The following is a 27063-nucleotide window of genomic DNA, read 5'->3' on the forward strand; positions in this document are numbered from 1 at the left end:
TCTCTGTCTGCACTGGACCTCTCTCCCACTCATCTGCTGCCCTGCTGGGACGTCCCAGGGAGGGACTCTGCGCTCCTGGCTCGTCTGGTCACCCAAAGACCCTCCTCCTCCTCCTCCTCCTCCTACCGCAGGACCCTCCCCCTCTGCCCCGACCTCTCTCTTCCTAGGAAACGGCCCGTTGCATCAAAAGAGCAATTAGCCGGACCAGGCATTCCAGCGCCGTTAGTGGCTACAGCAGGGGGACAGGAAGGAGAGGGAGATCGATGGGGAGATGGAGGGCGAAGTGGGAGAGGGGAGGGAGGGAGGACACAACATGTGTTGAGAAACAATTAAAAGTTTGTGTGTGTGTGTGTGTGTGTGTGTGTGTGTGTGTGTGTGTGTGTGTGTGTGTGTGTGTGTGTGTGTGTGTGTGTGTGTGTGTGTGTGTGTGTGTGTGTGTGTGTGATAGAGAGGGAGAGAGAGAGAGCTTGCAAAAGAGAGAGTGAGACATAGAGTGAGATCGAAAGAGGAAGAGGTTGCGTGTGAGGAGACTAAACATTTCATGTAGCACAAACACAACATTCTACATTGAGCTCTACATGTACACAGAGGCAGTGACAGGGAAAAGACACACACACACACACACACACACAATACAGCAACACACTGAGTCACAAACACCAATCCCTCTCAGAGCGTCATACACTGCAGTCTACAACACTTACCTGCTGCCCCTCTTTATAAGGAATACCTCCCCGCTCAGAGAAACCAGCACACACACACACACACACACACACACACACACACACACACACACACACACACACACACACACACACACACAGAGAGACAGAGACAGACATGTGTCACAACAGGCCAGCTCCTATTCATCCATGCAGAGCAGGCCCGCTAGATGCGGTGAGTGACATCACAGGAGGAATGAAGGAAAACAAGTAGGTCCTACTTCGGCGATTTAACTTGAATTTAACCTCCATGGTAACGCACCTGTGAAGAAACCTTGTATCGCCAAATGGTAGATTAATCGTTTGAGCGAGCGGAACACGTGCTGGGACGTGAAGTAGATCTCTTTGCTGCTATGAAGTATTTCTTTCTCTTCTTTTCTTCAGATGACAATGCGGTGAGATCGGGGCGGCCGCAGGTGAAGTGCCAGGTATACAAACACGACCCAGCGACCACAGTGCCTGCGGTGGGGGGACGGCTGTAGGGCGGGTCTGGTGTTCGGGGTGTGTCGTGTGATGCAGTCGTGTTGTCGCTGCTCGGAAACTTGTGCTTGACGTGTAGTTTGAATCACGCTAAATGTATTGTGTCCACGAAGAACGGTGTTCATTAAAATAACTGATTTTGTTTAGTTGTAATCGTATTTCTTCTAACTTCTAACTCTGACTTACCGTCCCAGATGAAAAAGGCTCCTCGTTGTTTACAAGCAGTTTGTCAGAATTACAGAGGACTAGTTGATGGCGTGTGGGAGGCCTGCAACACAAATGTGTGTCGGAATCAGGAGGGAAACGTGCAAACGAACAAACTAATCACGGCCACATGCTGGAAATAGTTTCCCATGGAAAGTTGTTTTGAAACGGGCCCCCACAGTAAGAGCCTCTAAAGAAAACAAACCCCATGTTCGGTATGCTCTTGGGGACCATATATATGTCTGGGAGTGTGTGTGTGTGTGTGTGTGTGTTTCAGGGAAAAATGACAAACGTGGCGCCTTACAAGCACTTGCATTCTGAAAAAGTCAGGGTTGATCAATAGATTTGAAGAAAACAATTGTTTCAACTCGATCTCTCTCTCGATCTCTCTCTCACACACACACACACACACACACACACACACACACACACACACACACACACACACACACACACACACACACACACACACACACACACACACACACACACACACACACACACGTGCATTACGTGTAGGCCTATATTTTATTTTTTATATAAAGAGAGAGATAGTGTGTGTGAGTGAATGTGTTCTAGGGTGCTGTTAGTCAGTGAACGTGATTTTATAAATGAAGTAAAAGATTAATGTTTTATTTCTTCCATGTAGCTAAGAGTTATGCGTGTCAATGATTGGAAGTAATGAAAGCTGAAAGATGAAGCGTCATTTTGATGCCTCTGGTAAGATTGGTTCCAGGGCAAGGTATGACTCGAAGACAAAGGTTCAACACAAATGTTTATTCAGAGTTACAAATGGTAAATAAGCCACGCCCATAGGCTCTGATTCATCTCAGGTAAATCATCAGTCTGTATTGGTATGGAATGAGGGGTAAGGCTCATTATTTTAAAATATGTATGTTATTTTTGTATCATGTCCCAACAATGAAATACGGATGAGTTGTTGACGCCGTTGATCTGCTGCCACCTTCTGGTTCATAACACCAACAACACACACATCGGGACATGATAGTATAATGCCGCGTTTCCACTGCAGTGTGCGGTACGGTTCGGTTCGCCTCAGTCCGGTAGGGAGGGGGCGGTATAGCCCAGCTCAGTTCCGAGGTTGCGTTTCCACCGCCGACAGTACCCTTTATGGTAAACCGGATGTCGATCGCCGCGGCAGCTACGTAAACATCGTAAACAACTTCTTCCTCCCCAAGAATGCAGAGGAACGTCTCCACCCCCTTGTTCGCCCAAGCAAGCGTTTTACGTGACATGTTCATTGTAAAGAATAATACCTCGAGGCTACTGTTTGTTTGTTTTTATCCCCACGTCGCCCGGAAGTGACAATACTGTCGACCAATCTACGGAGGGGTTGTGTAGCTCGAATTTTCCGGCACCCTTTCAGGCGTCTCATGCCGCGTTTCCACTGCAGGGTGCGGTACGGTTCGGTTCGCAAAGGTGCGGTACGGATTGCGTTTCCACCGCCAAAAGTGGGCGTGACCCGGACTGAGCCGTACTCGTATTGCCCTCGTTTTCAGTACTCCTCCGTTGGGGTACGGAGACGAGACGCCTGAAAGGGTACGGGAAAATTCGAGCTACACACCCCCTCCGTTGATTGGTCGACAGAACCGTCACTTCCGGGTGACGTGGGGATAAAAACAAACAAACAGTAGCCTCGTGGTATTATTCTTTACAATGAACATGTCACGTTAAACGCTTGCTTGGGCGAACAATTGGAGGAGACGTTCCTCTGCATTCAGTGCCGCTGCTAGCTATTTTGGGGCCCTAAGCATAACTCCTTTATGGGCCCCCCCCCCCCCCCCCCCCCCCAAAAAAAGGAATTGGTTTCTGCCAGTTTAACATTTTATTAAAACGCAAAAGTTAAATCTACTTTGTAAACACAGTTCACAGAACAGCCAAAACATACATACAGTAGGCCTACACACAAGTATTGGATTTTTTTTTTTTGGGGGCCCCCTCAGGACTTGAGGCCCTACGCGCAGCGCGTAGTGCGCGTTATGGGAGCGGCGGCACTGTCTGCATTCTTGGGGATGAAGACGTTGTTTACGATGTTTACGTAGCTGCCGCAGCGATCGACATCCGGCCTACCATAAAGGGTACTGTCGGCGGTGGAAACGCGACCTCGGAACTGAGCTGGGCTATACCGGACTGAGGCGAACCGAACCGTACCGCACCCTGCATTGGAAACGCGGCATCAGTAGCCCAACGGAGGAGTACTGAAGATGAGGGCTAAACGAGTACGGCTCAGTCCGGGTCGCGGCCACTTTTGGCGGTGGAAACGCAATCCGTACCGCACCTTTGCGAACCGAACCGTACCGTCCGCACCATGCAGTGGAAATGTGCCATAATAGTAGCATCTTATTTGGATCTTAAAAGATGAAAACTAAAAACAGACTATAACTGTTGATGTTTGATAGGTAAAACAAAGATCGTTCTTTCTTTCTTTCTTTCTTTCTTTCTTTCTTTCTTTCTTTCTTTCTTTCTTTCTTTCTTTCTTTCTTTCTTTCTTTCTTTCTTTCTTTCTACCTTCCTTCCTTCCTTCCTTCCTTCCTTCCTTCCTTCCTTCCTTCCTTCCTTCCTTTCTCTCGATTAAATTCCAAACAAGTTGAGTAAAGATAATGAATCCAGAGTGAAGTAGTTTGCTGTGCTTTGTGTACATTTAATTGAGCATTACAGCTGAGCCCACTCATTCAACGATTTTAAATGGCCTAATTGAGTTTCTTGTCATGGATTCACCTGTTTTTTTGTGTTTTGGTCTCTTCTTTTTCCCAGTTATATAGATCTGCACCAGAGTTTGGGGGGAGAAGCTCTCCTTCAATTAAATTAAATTAATACATTGCGACATAAACAATAAAATACTCGGATACAAAATTTAGTTGCATCAAACGAAGTCGTGAAGGTTTCTCTGATGGAGCGGGGCTCTCGGATGGAGTCCGACCAACGCACCGCTGCTGGCAGAGCGGCACGACGCTGGAGCGGGGCTCCTGGATGGAGCCCGACAGTGACCTCTAGAGGCCGACAGACGAACCGCTGCTGCTGAGGAGCCCGACAGTGACCTCTAGCGGCCAACCAACGCACCGCTGCTGGCTGAGCCAGAAGCGGCACGAAGCTGCTGTCATTGAACCACCGGCTTCACTGCTGTTGTCTGCAGCTAGCTGAGCTTAGCCACGCCGTGCGGTTTCAAGGGCGATCAGAAGACGCTGCAACACGCCACGGTGTATTTCCTTTACCCGGTGCATTCCTACAAATATGAATCCGAGTGACATTTCATTCAAGGTAGGATGGATAGGACCGCTTGCTTTGGTGAGCGGGGTTAGCCGACCTGCTAACCTAGCGCTAACGCTGCCTCTTTTTGAAGACACATATGGGGAACTGTTATGCTTGCAATTACTCCCAATGACTTAAGGTTAAATGGTCGAAAATCTTTAAAAGCCACATCTTTCTCAGAAAACAAAAAAATCTCGTACAACTGATGACTGGCACGCGAGATGCTTCCAGGGATTAGTAGTTATGTTTTATATTAAGGACTAAATTCTTTATTGTACCCGCTCCGTGGAGTTTAAGAGCAGCCTACTAACGTTACACTTATGTATGACACCCCTTTGATGAAGCCTAAAATAGGATAAAGCTACGATGTACTTTATTCATCTGTATCACAATATAAGAGAACGAAGGCAGAAAATAGGTGCCATATACACACACACAATTATTCCTATGCACAAAATGTCAATGCAAAGTAATAATTGTAAACCTTATACATGTAGAAGACGTTTGACAAGACCAACCCATGGTTGCTTTAAGGATTAAGGATGGATTAATAAGAATCAAGAGCGTCTGAAATTGAAAGCGATGTTCTTTTAAAATAGTAAGACGGTCATAGTTTAAGGGATATTCTGCAAATAGGCCTGTCCCATATGTGCGCGTCTTAACGGGGGGGCTGTATCAGGTCCTACCCCCAGTACTATTGTTGTCTGCGTCGCCCCCCGTCTGTCGCAGGCGGCGGCTCCTCCCGCTTGACCCGTTTAATTGCGATGGATGCTTTGACATGGTAAACGGACTGTATTTATGCAGCGCTTTTCTAACCACTCAAAGAGCTTAACAATATTGCCTCACATTCACCCATTCATGCACACGCCGACGGCGGTGTCAACCATGCAAGGTGACAGCCAGCTCGTCGGGAGCAGTCAGGGTGAGGTGCCTCTCACCCTGCCATCTCGACACTCATAGGAGGAGCCGGGGATCAAACTAGCAACCTTCCGGTTACCAGTCAACCCGCTCTACCTCCTGAGCCACATGCCGCCCCGATTGTGATTGAACGGGTAATCGGGTCAAATGCGATACCTCTTCCCCCTATATGTTGTGAGGCGGATTAACGGTACGCTACAGATGACACATCGAGAGCGTTAGATTATGGACTTGCCTTAGACAAAAGCCCCACCATATGGGCAGCTGGTATGGATGGATAAACGTTGATCGCTCCATCCTTTTCTAGGTTCAGCCATTATGCGTTTACCGAGTCGCCGCCGACATTCAATCTGCCGTGCCACGTACTGAATCCGGGCTACTCACGGTCAATGACCCCGCCGACACCGGTGGATGTGTTCCTGGCACGGTGGTGCCGACGACACAAAGCCACAATGAGCATCCTTTAGACTTGCTCTTTCAACGGAAGTTGGGTCAGTTTAGTCAAGTGCTGTGCGTGTCACACGCACGTACACGCGCAAGCTTAGGTAGGAAAGCGTTCATTCATAAAGTGTGTGTGTGTGTGTGTGTGTGTGTGTGTGTGTGTGTGTGTGTGTGTGTGTGTGTGTGTGTGTGTGTGTGTGTGTGTGTGTGTGTGTGTGACCTATTTTTTTCCAGTTTAAAGCACTGTTGGCCGTGCGCTTTCTGTTAATAACATGTTTGTACCCATTGCTCTCTGTCTGGGAATGAGCTTGGCTTATGTTATCTGTCTCATCGTATTCGCGTTCAGATTTTCGTATTTGTTTCTTACGGCAATGGGTCAAATGTCAACAACATGACAGCAAATTAAAGTACTATACAGCGAAATGTCAGTGATGCTTGACTCTAAATCATTCATCATGCAGTTAACCCTTGGAAAACGTTGCATGTGTTTGTAAATCTTTGTCCATAAAAACAGCTGCATGTAATCCATTTAGTAAGTAAGTATAGAAATGCCCTTCCACAAATTTTTGCAATGTTGCTATTTCTATGAGTCTACAGATCCTCCATCATATTTCCCTGTAGATTCCACTACGGCTTTATTATTAGTGTGTTGCTACGTCTTTGGGGAGCATTGTGTCGTCAGCTGTTCAATTAGCGTTTATCTGACGGTTGTTTTTTTATTTTTCTAGTCAGGCAGAGTGTGTTTGTTCCACCTTTGGGATTGTGTTATTGTTGCAGTGTGGGGGTAAGAAAGTAGAGACACGTGTCTATGGTCCCTCTTGGTCTCCTGATGTCAGCGTAGGATCAACCCCATTACCACGGCAACATCCGCCTTCTGAACAACGTGAAATTCCACTAGTGGGAGGTGTTGGCTGATCTGTGCAGTAAACGATGTAGATGGAGCTTCTTTGGAAGAACCGATTTTCATGGAAAGGATAACCGGAAAGGTTGTTGAACATAATTTCCTTATGAACACAAACGTGCTCCTTTTAAGATTAATGTGGATGAGCTCGACCAAGCTACCAGCTGGTTTGTTATCAGATTGGATCAGCTTCAAGCTGGGGTATGATGAATTCATTGCTAATGGACTGAAAGAATAATGGGATGGCTATGGTGTTTAACTCTCATCGTCAATGTCCCACAGTCTATCTGAAGGGCCAGGCATTCTTGAGCAATACGCCATAATGCCGCCTGACCGGCCCTAACCGGCCCTGTGCCTGCACCTTTATGACATGTAGGAATCTGAATTCACTGGAAAGCCCTCTGGATAAAAACCTGGGGCCGTATTCACAAAGCATTTTATCTTACCGCTAGGAGTGCTCCTAACTCGTGCTAAAACATTTTACGTAGGAGTTTTTTCTTAAAAGTTATTCACAAAGCCGCTGAGACCTACTCTTATCATTCTCTTAAGGATAAATCACAAAGAGTGAACTAAGAGTGACGCGCCGTTGCTATGGATTACGTCAATTCTCGTGCACGAGTTTAGAAGCGGTCAGTTCGGTGATTGGTTGTTCAGACGAGCCCACTGAATCACCGAAAAACAAGGAAATAGCCTAGGCTAGAAATGAATTCCTATTAAGTAGTTATAGTGCAGTTAGCAGAATACACGCATGATGACCATTTTGTGCAGACCACGATAATGACGTTGTAGCCTGCACGTTCAAGAGAGAGAGAAAGCAAACAATAAAAATACGTAAAATCTAAAATAAAATAAATGTTACGAACTACCCAAGTGTTGACTGATTTGTGCCAAGGTGTTTACCTAAAATGTGTTTTCAAAGTGGTCCCTAAATGCCTGTCCACTCGGTTCCACACGGCCAAATTCCTTGTAATGTTGATCGCCATCATCATCATCATCATCATCATCGTCTGGCTGTGGAATGTTCCTCCGCTTGCAAAGGTTGTGTAGAATGGCACATACAGTGATTACTGTGCTTGCCCTCTCTGGGGTGAGGCGTATTTCGCCGTGGAGGACATGAAACCGACGTTTCATCTGCCCAATTCCTCTCTCCACAACATTTCGTGTATGTTTGTGTGCTCGCAAAGAGCCAATACGATGTGTTTTACGCATAGGACTAAGCGTAATCTGCGTAATCACTTACATGTTACACTTTAACTGTGCTCCCGGTTGTGGATTAAGGTAGGGTGTCTAGAGCCACGTCTTGCATGGATAGTCACTGTCACCCAGCAAGTGACACCCAACTGGTACATCTCAAAAAGCTGCCTCAGACCGCTCACCATTAAAATGCGCGAATCATGGGTAGCTGAAGATCCAGGCCACTTTGCAACAACATCCAGTAGGCTATGGTAAAATTTGCATCAAAAACAACCTGCGTGTTGATGGAATGCACTTTCTTCCTATTGACGAACACGTCCTCGTCTTTTGATGGCGCAATTATTTTTATTTTTTATAAGTTATATATATTTTTTTATAACTTTTTATTTCGGGACTAATCGGATTATTCCTGTTAGTCGGGGATGTTATTGCATCGCGCATTAACTCCACAATAAGTTGAATACCCTAACATGTCGTCTCGCAGGCATTTTAAGATTCTTTGTGAATAGGTCTTACTGAGTTAGGAGTCCTCTTGAGGACTTTTAAGCTCTCCTAGACTTAGGTGCTACTTTTAGTCCTAAAATACTTTGTGAATTGCTCTTAGTGAAAAAAGTTAGGAGTCCTAAATTTAAGAGTGACACGCCCATTATTTTTAGGAGTTACTCCTAAATTCGCCAGTTAGGACCTACTTTTAGCCCTAAGATCCTTTGTGAATACGGCCCCTGAACCCTTATCACCAAATAGTAATTCATTTCCAACATATAGCCTATGAGAATGGGGAGAGTTGGGGTCCGGCCCCTGAGTGGGAGGGTACTCTTGGCTGGCCCCCTGGCTCCTTGTGGGGGCTCCAAGCCTAGGTCCATAGAGCTGGACGGACGCCACAGAGTCTCCTTACCAGAGCCCCTTTGGTTGTGAGGACGGAGCACACATCTCTACTCTGCATAAGGTTGGTGGGTTCTGCTGAGGTCAGAGTGCTACTGCACAGCTGGGGGGCTTGGGGGGGAAAACTGCTGGGGATAAACGTGCACTAAGAATTTTCTTGATGCGTTTAGAAATGGTTAAGTTTATGATTTGAGTTGGAGAGGGTTACAATAAGGTGTCAAGCTATGGTTATGATTTGATTGGTTATAGATGGTGGTGTCTAGGTTTAAGATTATTGATGAGTTTCGGTGAAAGGTTATAGATGGTGGTTAAGTTTAATAGATAGTAGGTTATGATACATTCGAGGTATTAGACTAGGGACGGTTGAGTTTAAGTGGTTAAGTTGAACCATTAAGTTAGAGACAGTTATGGTTACGTTATATATTAGGGTTATAAGGGGTTCGTTTTTGGTTTACTTCAGGGGTTAGTCTAGGGTTCTGCCGTGTTAGTCTATAGAGGCTCTGAAAGCCTTATCTGATCATCCTGCACATGGGTCAAGCCTATTGAGCAAGGAACCTTCTTTCTGTCTCCCCCCTGTGATTCGCTGGCTGTCTAAGTGGGGTAAAAGTGAGGGGTTGCATGTGAAGTAGGGATTGGGTTCATGTTAGTGTTGTTCCCAGAGGTGCCAGTCCCCTCAGATTCCGATTCATTCCGTTGCACATTGGACAGGAGGACCTACAGGAATTAGACACGGTCGAGGTGCATGAAGAAGGGACAAATGGAAACTACCCACATGAAAAACCACAACCCACTGACAAACAAAGAGTTTAGGGGTTCACTTTAGGTCATGTCATGCTGGACACTCGGTGGTATTGACATGAAGATGTGGATCCCTCCATATCTTTATGGCCAAGGTACTGTTTGTCTGTATGTTTTAGTCCGACACACAATGATTATTTTCAAGTTGGAGGGTTGGTGAGTCGAGCAAGAAGATATTCAATAAATAATATAGGGTTCTTCTTCTATGGAAGAAGTTGCTTTTACAACTTTAGGCCAGGACTCTGAATCAGCTGATAACACTGATAATAAATTAATTGGTGATAATCAGCAAAACTTTATTTTCCCAGGAGGACTTTTACTTTGTAGGAAACAGGAAGTCCCAGCCCTCTTCCAGAGTGTAGAGTAGAGGGCATCAGGAGCTGGCTTGGACAGCAGGGTTGTCTCACGTGTTTGTGAACTGTGGAGCAACACCACAACCTGACACCCTGTGTAAGTCCTGTCGCCCTTGTGTCGACCAATCAGCTCTCCCCAAAGTAACAGTTAGGATCTTTCCCCAACAATGAAGAGGAGTAAAAAAACGAAACAAGGCCTCTGATGGCTTATGGTCGTTTCATTCTTTTCTTCTTGGCGGAGTAACATTTGACCTTGAAGCAGGTGTTTGTGATCTGGTCTTGGAATGATAGAAAGATGGATGGAATTATCAGGATTTCTTCTTATATTACACCATTTTAAAGCCCCTCATTGATAGATTCACTCCACGCCACAAAGGTTAACAAATTACAAAAGATCCGCTGTAGAAGCGGAACAAATAACCCTAAAGACACGTCCCCAAATTAAGTATTTACGTAAGACTACTCCTAGCCTTTACCATTCTTTATTTATTCTAAACTTTAACAATGTTAGTGTGTTCCATATGCTAATAATCAGGGCTTTTGAATTGGACAGAGAATGAGAGAGAGGAGCGATGCTCATTCTGTTGCCTGTTTTTAAACCAAATTCATGACCGTAAGCAGTTTTAATTGCTTCTGTGCAGAACAGGCCCGGTCTGGTCTTAACTGTGTGTGGAAGCATGTAAAGAATGCAGGCTGAATGGAGGGTCGGGTCATGGGTGATCTCGTCTGACAAGAAGGACCATGTTGGACGGCTTGAATAGTTCATTCTCCACCAGTACCTGAGTGATGGTTGTCCAAGGCACAGGACGCTTTCTTCTGCTGGAATAATCTTTGACGCAGACGCACGGCTCTTGAGTAGGAAGAAGTTGGTGTTTGTTAAGTTAATGGTGGATACACACACTGCTTTTAGCCGGAGGCAAAACGCGTGTTGTTCTCTAGGAGGCAGATGTTGGAGCTTGTTCACTTGTAAATCCTGTGGTGTTTTTTTTTTTCATGATTCTGTTGCCGTAACATTTAATTTGCAAAATGTAGACTGTACTTTATTTAACACATTTTTCGTTATCTTAAAGTGAGTGTTCTTGGAAAAGTTGTTTTTTTGGGGTTTAAAATAATGTTTATTCTATGGACTAAGTATGTATTGAGGCTTAAGTATCTGAAAAAGTTTTTGCTATTAATGTAAACATGGCTTGCGTCTACTGTCATAATTTCTGCTCTCACACCCGTTATCTCCATCTATGATTTAAAAAAAAAAAAAAGTATGATTTGTAAATTCGTGGGGTGAATTCAAATGTGACATTCCCCCTGAGGGCCTTAATTTTTTTCTAATCTCTTGAGTTCCTCTCGCACCATTGGACAGTCCAGAAAAGCGCCTTTTGTAGTAGAAACCAATCTGAATGTTTTGCCTGTTGTTGTTGACAGCTTTCCCGCTGTAGGTTCATCATCTAGAGGCAGCAGAGATGGAGCTCTCTGACGGTCTGTTGCTCCAGGTCAACAATGGCGAGCAGGGCGGAAACCGCTGGAAACACTCAAACGAAGACTCGGTAAGACCTCTCAAACATCTCCCCTCTCAAGGGCCTTCTGGAGCTGGCTCTGTCTCAGGCAGGCCATGGGACATTGGGAAATGCATCCTCAAAGTGAATCTCAAAGTGAATCCCAAAGTGGATCCCAACGCTGTAGTGAGGCTCGGGGGGAATTAGCATGAAAATGGAGGGTTCTGAAAAACTTTTAGTGTGGATGGAGAATACAATTCCGAATAACAATGTTTGAAAACGCTAGTATATGTGTATATATATAGGATATATTTCAGTTTTTTTTATTTTATTTTTAGTTTTTTACAATTATATTAATTTGTGGATATAGGGATGCTTATTTAAAATGTCTGTCCACAGCAATAACATACACATGTAGACATATTTCTATCATCCAGATTAAAGACATAACTTTACCATTAAGAGGTACAGCTAAAGAGTAATGGTCAATTGCCTTGCTCAGTTATGGAGAGACTACAATAGCATGACTTCCACTTTCTAAACCTGGAGTTGTATCCATCTTTTTTATCGGGGCGATGCCAAAGCTGTCGATTCAGCGCTCTATATTGGGAGGGGTCAGGGGCGCTGGTGGGTCCTAAGAGTGATGGATGTCATCTTCTGTTCCAGGACCGGAGCTGTAGCCCGTCTGTGCTACGGTGTGTTAGCACCACCTGGAAGGAGGGCCTTCTGAACCGCAAGAGGCCCTTTGTTGGCCTCTGCTGCCACTCATGTACCCCACAGAGCCAGGTATACCTGCGCCCGCACTAGCATCGCAACACTTGACGGGCTAACAATACTGAAAATGCTATCCGACACAAGCTTCACTATCAAAAGGTCCAGCTACTCAAGGTCTAGCACTGTCAATCTGCATAAGCATCGCTAGTCTACATTAGCACTGATAACAAATAAGAGCCACGAAGCAACGCTAACAGTGCTAACATATACTTTGAGTTCAAGCCCATCCCTGCCCTGTTTGCGCCGATGGCACCAATCATTAACATAAGCACTGTTAACTTCTCTAACACTAGCATTCCCTTACTCATGCTATGCTGACAGCAAAGGACAACTAAAATGGTTTCTGTTTCAAACCCCAATGCGCAGCTGGAGATTAATGTACTATTTTGCTGATTCACCACTTTGAGCCTACTGTTGGGCTTGTGGGAAAGAGGTTTTAAATAATTTAGCAAACCTTATAAACTTTTCCCTTTCTTCTGCGTTTTTCAATTTTCTTCGCAATGGGTGTTGTTCACAATGACATGTTTTGCCTCAAAACCACGCTGTTGGTAGCCCAAAAGAGGGTTTTGGACTAGAAACACACATTTATTCATGGTATTTATTTCTCTGTTTCAGGAGAGACTGTTTAATCCTAGTATTCCATCCCTGGGCCTACGAAATGTCATCTACATCAATGAGACACACACCAGGTACCCTGTTGTATAAATGACCTTAAAGGCTGAATGAACCCTGGAATAACTCTACAGGGGAAGCACGGTTGACCCATTATCCTATTATCCTATTATCATATTATTATTGGGTCATCCAGTTGTATACGTGTGTGCCATGAAGGACCGAACGCAGGAGACTGCCTGTGTTGTTGTGTCTGTGGGTGAACACGTGTAGACATGTGTAGAACATACATATGCTGACCAGTGCAGGGCTTTATCTCCGCGTTAGCCGGTGGAAGGGTTTGAAAACATTGAATAATGAACTGGTTGGGCTTGTTTTTCAACCAACATCAGCCTCACCAACTCTGTGACTCCCTTTGATCCATGTCTGATCAATGATATTCGACGATAATCTCCAAGATATTGATTATTGGCTATTCTGTTATCTTTATCAAGACCAGCCACGTTTTTTTATCCACATAGGCTTTGTTTGGCTTTCCGATCCAAAATGTTTCTTCTTGTGACCTTTTCAGCCTGCTATATTCAGCGAAGCTAAATATGACATGGTCAGCAGCTCTTTTACTTGAGAGACCTGTTCAAGACACCGGTTTTGGCCTTTACTAGACGAATAGTTAGACACTGTTAGACAACTGAATTCTTGTGTGTGTGTGTGTTGACAGGTATCGGGGCTGGCTAGCTCGTAGTCTGAGCTATGTGTTGTTTGTTTGTGAGAGAGACGTCAACAAGGACATGTTCGCCAGGAACGTGGTTGATAATGTCCTCAACAACAGCAGGTACCGCCATGACAACCGCCTTTTACATTAAACCACCATAGCCTCATCCACTTGCCTTTAAGCATGATGGCACCTTTCAAATTAAAAGCACCCACCTCCTTAACCCCATCCGATGATACTGACTGTTTATTCATGAGAATCGTAAAACCTTATATGATTTTTTAATGATAATGTTAAGTATTTTGCCCACATAGTTGATTCACATCCAACAGTTTCAAAACAGTCTGCTGGGATAATGTGGTTATGATTAGGTTTTTCTTGTTTTGTATTTTAACTTTTTCTTGTTTTTTTAATTGTGATTTATTTAGTTTCGGCATTAAATATTCAAAACTTGAATACGTTTTCCCCAGCCGAAATAATTTTTCCCCTACTACTATTACCTTTTTTAAGGAACAAATAATGAACTAAAATGTAATAATTAAAGTTGAGCGGTGTCTCATTTGAATCCCAGCATCTTTTTCACCGGGTGATTTCCTCTGCCTGACCCAGGGTGGAGCAGGCCATCATTGAGGTGGCCTCGGAGCCTGGGGCTGGATTAGAGAGCCAGCCCGCCCTGCAGCAGAAGGCTGAGGGGCAGGTGAGACGGAAGGCCAGGGGGATCCTCCAGGAGATGGTGGCCAATGTCTCCCCAACCATTATCAGGTAAGGACAGCAGAGAGTCTACTGCTCAGAGCACAGTACGTATTACCTGGGGGGGAGGGGGGGGATGCAAGTCAAATTTCCAAGCCAGGTGCTTACCTCAGACGGCACAAGTCGTCATCCAGTTTTAAACAAAAGGGCAATGCAAATATATTTAAATAATTGCCTTGCTGTGTCTACTTTCATAGACCTTGCGTTTCTTTTAGTAAAAAATGCGATTTGCCATTATCCAAACAATGTGAACTGGTAGTACACGTAGTCTTAACGTCACCACCCGTTCAGGGAGATAGTTTAAAACCATGGATGTGGAACAGACCTGAAACCTGTATGTGTGAGAGCACATCCGCCCCTCCGCTGAGACGGCTGCAAGCACGTTGGGCCTCTCGGGTGAACGGTTGGGTTTTAGCATCTAGATCCATTTTAAATTGGAGTGAAGGAAGCATGAATGAGCAGGAAGTGGTTGACTGACTAAATACTGCAACCCTCCACTTCTCAAAGCCACTGTGTACAAGCAAAAGGTAGAGCAACATGTTATGCTGCGTGGCACAGAGAAGACTTTCCACATGTTGGTCGCATATGGATAGTCATATTGTCATATCCAGTGCACCGCTTTCTGCCTGTGGCTGGAGATATTTTTTCACAATGATAACTTGTTTGAATTGATTTTCAGAGATACTGTATACTGATGTGATGTCCCCGATGAAAAGTTACATCAGAAATACACATACACCATTGTTATTTTACCAATACTTTACAATTTTTTCTCTTTTCTTCATTCTCTGTTCTCCTTCCATCCTCTCTCTCTGTCTCTCTCTCTCTGTCTGAATGTCACTGTCTCTCTGTGTAGGCTGACCGGCTGGGTTCTGCTGAAACTGTTTAATGGATTCTTTTGGAGCATACAGATTCACAAGGGCCAGCTGGAGATGGTCAAGAAGGCAGCTACTGAGGTTAGTAGTGAACACACACACACACACACACACACACACACACACACACACACACACACACACACACACACACACACACACACACACACACACACACACACACACACACACACACACAGATCGACATACAGAGGCTGTGGGATAAGTCACAGTACTGCTTACGTACTTGGTTAGTGTCCCTTTGAGGATTTTTAACAGACGAGTCACTTTTTCGGCTCTTTACAGCGGTATTTTGATTTTGAGGAAGTACATATTCAAACGTGCCTGTAGAAAGGGTCTGAGGGACTTGGACTTTGATAAAGTGACGAGTCAGTGTGTTAAGTGTGTGTATCAAAAGGGTTGTAAGGGTGGGGCCTGTGCACACTGCTCTTTAAAGCATTTATCTTTTCTTGTTGAAGATGTGGGCATCTTTGAACTTCTTTGTGTGTTTTTTTTCTTGACAGCAAAATGTACCCCTGGTCTTCCTCCCGGTCCATAAGTCCCACATCGACTACCTCCTCATCACCTTCATCCTCTTCTGTCACAACATCAAAGCCCCTCACATCGCCGCCGGCAACAACCTTAACATCCCCATCTTCAGGTGAGAGTCCTCGCTAGGCTGTCAGCCAATCAGATCCAGATAATTAAGGTTTAGGGAAACTGCTGTCCGATGAAAGTAGACCGACACACAAACAGCAAAATCTTCCCCATAATTTCAAGTCCTGGAAAAACGGATAAACTAAGGAGGAGAGACAGTTTAATATGTAAGTTATGTAAAGCTGAACCAATGAGTTGTCACTCATCAGGGCTAAAAGTGATTATTTCCTCGTAAAATGATGTTACTGAGAATGAAACCCATCTCTTCTGGGACATCCCAAGAATAGCCTTTCTATGGTGTCAACAATGCATGTGCTTACACCCGAGGAAAAACAATTTGTCCCTGGAAATGTGCTGAATTGTCCGGCCGTATTTAGGTTGAACCAATGCACATTTTGTGATTCATCACGACGCATTTATGAAACGCAACTAGCATTGCCTGGGAAGCAGTCCTTATCACAAACGGGAAGTGGGCGACTGGGAAAGATTCTGAATCCTTTTTCCCCTGATCTTAAATCCTATTAGTAGATTCAGGGCCAGGTTGGTTTCCAATGTGGTCATAAATAACATGTGATCTGAGACCAACATTGAGGAGAGTTAAAATAATCCGCCCTTGACACTGGAAACTGGGTGACTAAGGGGATGGGTCAGGGGGCTGTGAGCTGGAGGGGCTGATGCAGGGGGCTAATATGGAGGGGTGGGGCAGTAGGCAGCCAATAGCATGTTTGCTGAGTTCACCCCCCCCCCCCCCCCCCCCAATATAATAGAAGGATGAGGAACATGATTTTTTCTGATTATCAATAAATATCAAACGGATACCTTTTTGAAGATCAACAAGATCTAGATTTAAAAAAAACTGAAACTTTTCGTAATCAATGCCAATCAGTAGTGATTTCAATAATAACGTTATAGATAAAATCACATCCCATAGCTGATGTATTCTACAAATATGAATGCCCTGCTCTAGCAGTTGACCGAGACAGGGAATGAAACCCCTCACCCTGGCACTGTTAATGCCTGGCTCTACCTCTTGAGTCAGATGGGGATTTGAACCCCTAACCCTGGCAGTATACGTGCCCTGCTCTACCACTTGGGTCAGACGAGGCCAATCATGTTGGTTGTTGTGTGTTCTCTTCCCAGCACGTTGATTCGTAAACTGGGAGGATTCTTCATACGCCGCAAAATGGAAGAGAACGGAACCGGCAAGAAAGATGTTCTGTACAGATCGCTGTTGCACGCAGTAAGTCTCTGTGTGTGTGTGTGTGTGTGTGTGTGTGTGTGTGTGTGTGTGTGTGTGTGTGTGTGTGTGTGTGTGTGTGTGTGTGTGTGTGTGTGTGTGTGTGTGTGTGTGTGTGTGTGTGTGTGTGTGTGTGTGTGTGTGTGTGTGTGTGTGTGTGTGTGTGTCGCATATTCTAGATATCCTACATGTTCATTGACTTTTGATGCGTGTACGTTGGGGGAAACTCACAGTGCTTTAAACTATATAAGAGAACACGACAATTTGTCCCGTGTATTCTGTTTTTTTTGTATTCTGCGGGGAATAAAGTATGTTGCGTGGGCAAACTTAATAGACTGTGTAGATATCAATAGTGGGTGGGGTTTTAGAGTGTCATCAGGAAGTTCATGTAAACAGTGAGATGTACAGGCCGGGCAGCACTGTGTATTTGTAGACAATAACATTTATATATGTGTTAGTTGGTATTTAATTAATACTTTTGAAATCACAATCGATTGAATACAAATATAGAGAAAATGATAAGCCAGAAGTTAGTTGAAATGCTTCGTATTACATCGTAGCCAATGCAACTTTTAAGATTAGTAGTTTAAATCATTTAAAAAGTGAACAACACTTAACAGTTTATAACAGTTTTGACATAATATCACAGAGGTCTGTATTAGCGTCTGGCAATGCCACTTTGTACCTCAAGAAGAGATCGCGTCGCTGCAATGTCTCTCCATTCTGCCCTCAGTACAACATGAGATGTTGTAGAATCACCGCTGCCCGGGGCATACTAATCTTATCGTATTAATATCATACCTTCTTGGTGTGCTAGCTAACAGAGCTCTGATAATGCAGTATTTATTTGGCGCATTTGAGCATTTCCTTGTTTCCTTGTTTAGCCACCACTTCCTTCTGGTGATATGCTTCACCCTGTTGTGTCGAGGACTAACTGACAGTGGGCCAATTTGCCGCCATTATGCAATCAATCACAAGTCCGCTTCAGAGTAGCCCAGGGATCTAAAACTTGGTGGGCCCATCAAGGACATCCCCCTTCGGCAATGTAGAAAGTTGAGTTGATACTAAAAGAATGATCACAGAGTCAAATTCAAATGACCACTGCAAGTCACTGGGGAAAAACCCTGACCTCAACCATTCCCAAGGTGAACAACACAGAGTTGTCACACATAAAGAGAAAAAGTAAAGTACTGTTTTGGCGACTGGGAGACGCTATAACACGATCAGCGACGTCATTCATTCATTAACAAGTCCGCTTTAAAGCACCCCAGGGACTTGAAGCTCGTCGTGCTCGCTCATACGCCTTGCTAGCATTCGCATGCTAGCAAGCTAACGGAACATTGCGCATACAACAATTCAGCTCATGCAACCACGCACAATTTACAGAAAATCCACATGTTGCAATGTTTACTTTAACAATATAAGCCCAAATTTGGAGGCGTAACTTGAAAACCAGATCCCACGTTGTAAAGTTAGCATATATTCTAAGGCTCAAATGACTTGTTAGTTAAAATAAACTTTATTGATCCCTGGGGAATCATTACAATAACATAATTCTAACTATTATATTAATGAATAATCATGATTAAAACATTTATATAAATGATTGTATAACTTTATTACATAGTATGATCAGGTTGTATATTATAGCTAGTGTCCCATTAAGTGTAATAAAATGTCATCATTTTTACCCCTGTCCAAGGGACAGGTTGCAGGCCGGGTTGTGTAAAGACTTGGCTACCAAGAAAAGGAGATCAGGAAACTGCAGAATAAAATGCATGATTTCTCTTCAGAACTTTAAGAAAGTAAAACTAAAGCTGAGCTGGTCGTTTGAACACCTGCTCTTCCAGCTTCAGCGCACCGTTCTTATCGAGTCGCTCTGTGATTCCTCCCATATGCTCCAAGCCACGGTTGTAGTCAAACAACTCCCCCACATGGCTTCAACATCAACCGACTCCTGTTGTTCTCCTGATGGTCACAGTCTCCGACGGCATGGTTTGCCTCGTATTGTTGGATAACCCTTGACCCAGTTTCCCTCATCCTCCGACCTCGCCTCCCTTATCTTACACCTTGGTGGACACCCTTGTCCACTTCTTCCAGAAAACATTTTCCAACCATTACGTGGTCTCGACCTTAACGGAAGAATTCTGTTTGAGGAATATTAGTACACGGTACCGATGGCACAGAACATCACAGGATCGTTTCAAGTAGTAAGAGTCCCTTCAAAAAAGAAGATTCAACAAAGACTCATTCATAAAGTATATAATCCTTCAAATGGTATAGAAAGATTCTCACAGTGTTTCCACTACACAGTCTACAACCTGCCCTTTGGTCAGTGTTAAAGTGATTAAATTATACTAATCATTATAGTACACTACCTATAATGTGCAATCTGCTCATGCTTATACAGTAATATAATTTCTGTCAATAATTTATTCATGATTATTCACACATTCCTCCACAACCACTTCACACACATCAACAGTGCACCCCTAGTTTTGTGGGAGGATGCAGAAGACAGCTGAGTGGACCCCTGTAGCCTGACGTCCCTCGTGACCAGGGAATCCCTGCAGGCGTCACGCCACGTATATACGTATCTATTGGGTTGATATAGCGTTACAGACCGCTTCATTTTTTTACTAGCGTTCCGCAGGTACTTTATTCTTTTTATTATGTATGTCAACGACTTTGAAAAGCTCGGCCAGTAACATAGATGACCCTAATGTATTCTCTCAACATCTATCCCCACAGACGACATTTATTATAGCTGTATGTATATTATTGTCAAGATTTTTGGATTTCCGTTAGTCAGGTGGAGTTTGGAAAACCTCAGTCTCTTAATTGCTTCATTAGTGATTGATTTATGATAAATTCATGTGATAATGATCGATATGGTTAGATTTTTCTCAGCCTCATTTGTAAGTTGCTTATTGATTCACGCATTGGCCAAAAGGCTGGAGTTCCCCATTCGGAATGTACAAGCTGTCTGCAGCCTTTCTAATTAAATAATTTTCACTGAATGGTCTTACATTTAAATATTTTCTAATAGTTAAAGGCTTAAAGTTTGAAATGTGGTTTAACTTTGACTGGTCATGCATGATAAGATAAAGTCGAGAGAGAGAGAGAGAGAGAGAGAGAGAGAGAGAGAGAGAGAGAGAGAGAGAGAGAGAGAGAGAGAGAGAGAGAGAGAGAGAGAGAGAGAGAGAGAGAGAGAGAGAGAGAGAGAGAGAGAGAGAGAGAGAGAGAGAGAGAGAGAGAGAGAGAGAGAGAGAGAGAGAGAAGATCGTTTCAGTCGTTTTTCCTTGGTCATAATAAGAGATAGACATGTACTGTTTGAAATGGTTTCTACCGATCGCCATGGTTTCTCTTGATCTCCATGGTTTCTACCGATCTCCATGGTTTCTCCTGATCTCCATGGTTTCAGTGAGTGTTGTCCTGGGCTGAACCAGCTGTCCTCAGCGCTGGCTCCTTCTGCGTGTTCTCGGCGAGACGAGGCTACTTTAGGACTCAAAGTCCTTAAAGCTGGGGGATTGACACTAAGCCCTGCTGTCCAGGCGCCTTGGACAGCTGCTGCTGGTCCTCCATGCTAACTTTGTTATGCAACAAAGTTACATGTAAACAGTAGTTTACATTCATCTTCTCAGTCGGTAAGGACTGGAAGGCTGGACCTAGGGCTAAGGCCCATCCCATTTCTACCCCTTACCCCTTCCCCCTCCCCCTTGTTTTGAAGGAGGAAGGGGAAGGGGTAAGAGGTAGAAATGGGATTGGGCCCAAGTGACATGAAAGGAATTAAGATTAGATGAGATAGGGCCATGCGTAGATGTAGAGGTTGATGCTGGATAACCCTTACCCTGTTCATGGTGGGATTGGTAATGGTGAAATATTGGTTGGTTATGGGATGCTGGGAATGTATCAGTAGTATGAGTGAGATATTGGTTATATAGTTGTCAGAGGGGGATGGTGGTAAGAGTGAGATATTGGTTATATATTGGTAAGAGTAAGGTATTGGTAAGAGTGAGGTATCGGTTACATACAGTTAGGGTTAGATATCAGTTATATATTGGTAGTCTGAGATATTGGTAGGAGTAGGTATTGGTAAGAGTTAGATATTGGTTATATATTGGTAGGAGCAAGGTATTGGTAGTGTGAGATATTGGTAGGAGTTACTATAAACGTTGAATGGTTTTAACCAAGCAAAGTTCAATACAGGACTGCCAAGATTAGTCAGCTTTACCGCCTGAACAGGGAAGTGGTTATGTGGAACTGAGTATAAACGTATCAGAACAGGCTTTGTTTCCAGGAGATTTATTTGAATCCTCTTAAGGCTCGCTGCGATATGGAGCATTTTGTGTTCCGGAGCTAAAGAGGGAGTCCCCAGTACGAGGGGGCTGGCTGTTAGCCATCGAGCCTCATCAATCGCTGATTAGAACCAAACCGTTACTTCGTTGCCGTCGTTAAACACTTGGCTTCCCCAGCGCAAAACATTAGCATTTCTTTTTTGAAGAGCTGCAAAGGAAAAAGTTGAGACTTGTTTGTATCGTATTTCATTTTTGTGGGGACAGTGGAGGACTTTGCTGCTGTTAGCCATAGATAAGAGATTGTACTGATATGTTCACAAACTCCATTCACCTCACCCTACACGATGTATGATGCGCCTCCACCAGCCACCTCAGCTGCATTGTTTTCACAAAGTGGTTAGGGACCAGTAGCACCAGAGCTCCGCTAGCTTGGAATGCAGACTTTTCCATAATTGTTCCCCATCATGGTGAACATGTCTCCTGCAATATCTTGAAATGTTTGTAGTCACATCAAAGTACATCACATTGGATGTGGAGAGCACTACATTGCATTAGAAAACATTTTGAAAAATACAGTTCGGCCTTGAGGGTGTTCAAGGAAGGTTTTGTGCGTGGTTTGGTTTAATTCAATTCGAGTGAATTCAATTAAAAAGTCTTTGTTGGCCCACCGAAACGGGTAGCCTTTGAGAACGAGTGCAGAATGTGAATAGCCCCTCTCTGCGAATACCAGTTATAGGTCTATTTCAGGGCAGACAGCTGTGGGCTCAGAAGACCTCTGAAATAAACGTGTGTGCGTGTGTGTACTGTTTTGTAATCCAGTGGCAATATTAGATACACACATCGTTTATTCGATTTGTATGTATATTTTTTTCATCAAGTAATATTTAAACTGTCTTAAACAAAGTCAATGTCCAAAACACAACTGAAATGTATGAAGATATCATTTGTGCATTTGTAGAAAACCTCTATTAAGCTCGTCCTGTTCCTCCCCCTCCCCCCAGTACACGGAAGAGCTGCTCCGGCAGCAGCAGTTCCTGGAGGTGTACCTGGAGGGCACGCGGTCGCGGAGCGGCAAGCCCTCCCCGGCCCACGCCGGCATGCTGTCCATCGTGGTGGACACGCTCACCACCGGCGCCATCGCCGACGTGCTGGTGGTGCCCGTGGGCATCTCCTACGACCGCATCCTGGAGGGCAACTACAACAGCGAGCAGCTGGTAGGGGCCCCCCCCCCGGGGACATGGGCACCACTGGGGGGCTGGTTAGATTAGGGGGGCTGAGGGGGGGGTGTGATTAGGTGAGGTGGTTTTCTGTGGTGGGGTTCGTACAGACCATAATGTCTGTTTGGGACGCAATCAGAGCACCGCATTGGGTTTCTTTGGCCTCAGTCCATGTCATCGACGTACTTAAATCTCTTTCCTGGTAAGGAAAGATACACAGCTTTAAGGGTGAGGTATTCTTTAAGGTTGCGATAACGTTGGGTGGGATCGATAGTTTTCGTTCACGGTTGGGTTCTGCTTAGTTTTGGCTCACATTCTTGGTTTCTAGCAAAATAACGTTTCATCCACTTAGATCCACTTCAAATATAATTCAACCGTTATTAGTTCATTACTACTGCACTTGGTAAAAGGTTGAACAGCTTAGAGTATAAGTGTGTGACTTCCTCTCTCCTTGATGACAGGGGAAGCCCAAGAAGAACGAGAGTTTGTGGGGCGTGGCGTGCGGCGTGTTCCGCATGCTAAGGAAGAACTACGGCTGCGTTCGAGTGGACTTCACCCAGCCCTTCTCCCTGAAGGTCAGCCCTCCTCCAGACAACACCCACAGTAGCATCCAGACACTAGACTCCTATACAAAGCAGCGCTTGGTGACGCTTGCAGTATAAGCATGTACAGTAGCTATAAACGTCACATTCTAAGCACGGTGCTTTCAGCATCGTGCTTTCAGCTTCTTGCTATCAGCATCGTGCTTCAGCCTCATGCTATCATCATCGGGATATTGGCATTTCGCTATTAGCGCTATGCTATAAAGTCAATGTGTTGGCATCGTGCCAAGATTTCTTCTTCATGATTCTTATGTTAATTATGTTTCTTTTGAACTGTAGGAGTACCTTGACAGCCAGCGGACCCGAAACGTCCCGCCTCCTCCCTCCCTTGAACACACCCTGGTACCCATCATCATCTCTGCCCAGTAAGTGTACACACGTGTGCACAAACACACAAACACATATACACTCACTTACTCTCACACCATTGTTACAACTGTGTGTTATACGTAAAAATAAACGTTACAGCTACGTGCACACACAGACTCTTTCTCTGCATGCATCCCAGCTGAAACATCAACAAGTCCTGGTCACATGAACCCCCTGCTTTCGCTCAGTGTCACCATGGAGACGATTCCCGAAAACACGCGAAAGTTACTGTACGCCAGCTGTGCCTTCACAATAAGAGTCCCTTCATCTCCAAACAAACATGGTTCAATTTGTTTAGATGCAGCTGACGAAACAAAATGTGTGGTGCACAAGAACGGTTATTTGGAGGACGGAAACATCAAACTGTGTGTGGAGGGGAGAAAAGCAGAATCCATTTTGTTCTGATACCATCCGTCTCCATGTGCTCTCTCTCTCCAGACCCGACGCGGCGCCGTTCCAGAACCCCCAGGGGGAGGAGCCTAACGGAGACCTACCTGACGAGATCTCCAGACGAAACGTCATCTCCAACCTGGCCAAGCACGTCCTCTTCAGTAAGGAATCCTCTCAGACTCTTATCCACTCAGCTCTCCTCCTTCTGCTGGGAATACATGGAGCTGGGTTAGTTTGCATTTGTGTCACTGGGAAGGATGTCATTTTGTTAGATTGAATCTCGTCGTGTAATGAAATAAAATAAATTGTACTTGGGGACCGGGAAATGCAGAATTTTTACCAGGAGGAAGTATAAGTTTCGATGGTTAAATCTTTCACAGTGAATAGATGTATTTGGATGCCATTAAACCTGTAGTTTATTCAGATAAAACCTTTATTTTAGTCGGATTGGACCTGGATTTTAAAACTAATGATAGAATTTGAACAGTCAAAATAAATCTGTAGTTTTGGTCAGTTTAAAGCTGTAATATGTTCAGATAAAATCAGTACTAAAATCAGATTAAACCATTTTTTTATTCAGATGAAACCTGTATTTTAGTTTGATTAAACCTAGAATAATTTAATCTGACCAGTCAGAATAAATCTGTAGTTTAAATCAGATTAAACCTGGTATATGGTCCGATAAAATCGGTAGTTGAATCAGATTAAACCTGCAGTGGAATCGGATTAAATCCAAGTTAATGGTTGCCTTCTCATCAGCCGCTAAACGTCTTCCCCCACTGCTGTGGACTGCTGTGTTCCAGCACCCCAAATACACCTCCCACTCTCCCTCTCTCCCTCCCTCCCTCTCTCCCTCCCTCCCGCCCCTCCCTCTCGCCCCTCCCCTCCCTCTCGGGGAAGTGTTGTGTAGGCAGAACCCCCCCCAGCTTCCCCTCTCCTTGCTGTGTCAGGCTCTCCTCCTCACAGAACCACCCCTGTAGCGACGGGGAGCTCTGTACCGTAGCCCTGCACTGAGGAAACCTCGCCCTGAGATGACTGCCACTGTAACGCTCCACCGTCTAAATCTGGGGGTTCACTCTCATCAGAATATATACATTTACAATAGACAGTAAGACAAAGTGTAAACATTTGTAGCAATAATCGAGGCAGCAGTCGACATCAATTGAAGGTACTTTCTCTCTGATGTTGCAGTTGAAAAAGCGTTGTACGTTAAACTGTGCGGTAGTTGTGATGCTGAGTTGTGTGTCTGCCTGAGGTAGTGTGGTACATGGAGGTACTTGAGGCAAATACTGAACCCCCAAGCATCCTCTGCTGTGAGGAACAGCTCCGGTCCGCCTCCCTGACCTCCCCCGCTCCGGGTTTTACATTCTGGGGTACACGGCACGCGAACCGGTTCTCCCCGGCTCACTCAGCTGCATTCTCCTCCACGAGCCCTGTCTCAGCCAATCAGAAGGCCGGCAGCCAGATGGCATGTTTGTTCTCAGCCAATGGGAAGCCGGGATGGGGGAGGGTGGGCTGGGGGAGGGAGGGAGGGAGGGAGGGAGGAGGAGGGAGGCAGGGCTGGAGCTGCAGTATCAGTGGTGCTGCTTGTAAATGTTTTACACTCCTCCACCTGCACCGCGTGTTCAAGATGAACGCTGGTGACCCCGCCGCCGCGGCTGTGATGCTCACACACACGCAAACAGACACACACACACACAAAATAAATAAATACAGGCACACACAGAAAATAAATAAACACCGACACAATATATACACACACTGATACACACACACACACACACAATATATACACAAACTGATACACAGATACATGCACACACACACACACACACACACCGATACACACACAGATACACACACACACACATACAATATGTACACACACACACAATATGTACACACACATACACACACTCAAATACAGATACACATAATTTCTTTGGAAGTCAATCCAAATGTCTGCTACATTTCCTCCACCTCCGCTAGCAGTGATGTGCTACCCCTGCTAGCGCGGTGTGATGCTGTGCCATTAGCACTCAGGCTAGTATACAGTGTTGTCGTACTGTCACCCTGGGGGGGCCCATGTGTCTCTAAAGTGTCCCTCCGGGGCCCTCGGTAATCTGTCTGAAGTCACTCAGTGTCCTCTCTCTCTCTCTCTCTCCTTTCATCTCTTCTCCCCCCAGCGGCGAATAAGTCCTCAGCCGTGATGTCGACCCACATCGTAGCCTGTCTGCTGCTCTATCGCCACAGACAGGTAGGACTCCAGCCACCCCCGTCTCTCTCCACAGACGAGTGAGGTCGACTTGACTTCACTACAAGCACCAGCGTAGTTGTTGAATATATAATCTCCCCCCCCCCCCCGGCTTTGTTGACATAGACTGGCTCGTCTAACCTCGCCTGACCCTCTGCCCCCCCATCGCTTCCACGAAACCAGACCTCTCTGACTCTGTGACCTCTTGTTTCCCTGCGTCTATTATACTCTCTCTCTCTCTCTCTCTCTCTCTCTCTCTCTCTCTCTCTCTCTCTCTCTCTCTCTCTCTCTCTCTCTCTCTCTCTCTCTCTCTCTCTCTCTCTCTCTCTCTCTCTCTCTCTCTCTCTCTCTCTCTCTCTCTCTCTCTCTCTCTCTCTCTCTCTCTCTCTCTCTCTCTCTCTCTCTCTGTGTGTGTGTACACATTCCTCGTCAGTTGTTCAGACCAAGGTGATCCTCTCCCCATTCATATCACATATCACCCCTCTCCCTGGCTGATCTTTGAGTTAGGGGTGAACTGCTGCCATCTTCTGACCAAGGAGTGTAATTAGCCATTGTTACAGCAACATTTAATCCTCGGTTGGTTCCACTTATAAATGTTTACTATTTGGGCGGCATGTAGCTCAGGAGGTAGAGCGCGTTGGCTGGTTACCGGATGGTTGCTAG

At 45.0% G+C, this 27063-nt stretch overlaps 1 protein-coding gene and 1 long non-coding RNA gene across 2 annotated transcripts in view; one reads left to right on the forward strand and one right to left on the reverse strand.

Moving 5' to 3' along the window:
• Window positions 1-81: 81 nt before the first annotated feature.
• On the reverse strand, window positions 82-1502 carry LOC130371306 (uncharacterized). Its single transcript, XR_008893180.1, has 3 exons — window positions 1389-1502; window positions 985-1292; window positions 82-229 (listed from the first exon to the last, which is right to left on the reverse strand). It is a non-coding gene; the product is annotated as an uncharacterized LOC130371306 (long non-coding RNA).
• A 3017-nt stretch (window positions 1503-4519) lies between these two features.
• Window positions 4520-27063, forward strand: part of gpam (glycerol-3-phosphate acyltransferase, mitochondrial) — a 28933-nt gene continuing 6389 nt past the window's right edge. The window contains exons 1-14 of the mRNA XM_056577028.1: window positions 4520-4685; window positions 11583-11704; window positions 12320-12439; window positions 13043-13116; window positions 13758-13871; window positions 14361-14513; window positions 15358-15457; window positions 15901-16037; window positions 17174-17273; window positions 22570-22782; window positions 23247-23360; window positions 23667-23752; window positions 24195-24307; window positions 26333-26403. Of these exons, the coding sequence (XP_056433003.1) occupies window positions 11621-11704; window positions 12320-12439; window positions 13043-13116; window positions 13758-13871; window positions 14361-14513; window positions 15358-15457; window positions 15901-16037; window positions 17174-17273; window positions 22570-22782; window positions 23247-23360; window positions 23667-23752; window positions 24195-24307; window positions 26333-26403 (1479 nt within the window). The 5' untranslated portion in view covers window positions 4520-4685; window positions 11583-11620. The remainder of the gene's footprint in view (window positions 4686-11582; window positions 11705-12319; window positions 12440-13042; window positions 13117-13757; window positions 13872-14360; window positions 14514-15357; window positions 15458-15900; window positions 16038-17173; window positions 17274-22569; window positions 22783-23246; window positions 23361-23666; window positions 23753-24194; window positions 24308-26332; window positions 26404-27063) is intronic.

This window comes from Gadus chalcogrammus, chromosome 18, assembly GCF_026213295.1.
Source record: "Gadus chalcogrammus isolate NIFS_2021 chromosome 18, NIFS_Gcha_1.0, whole genome shotgun sequence".
NCBI lineage: Eukaryota > Metazoa > Chordata > Actinopteri > Gadiformes > Gadidae > Gadus > Gadus chalcogrammus.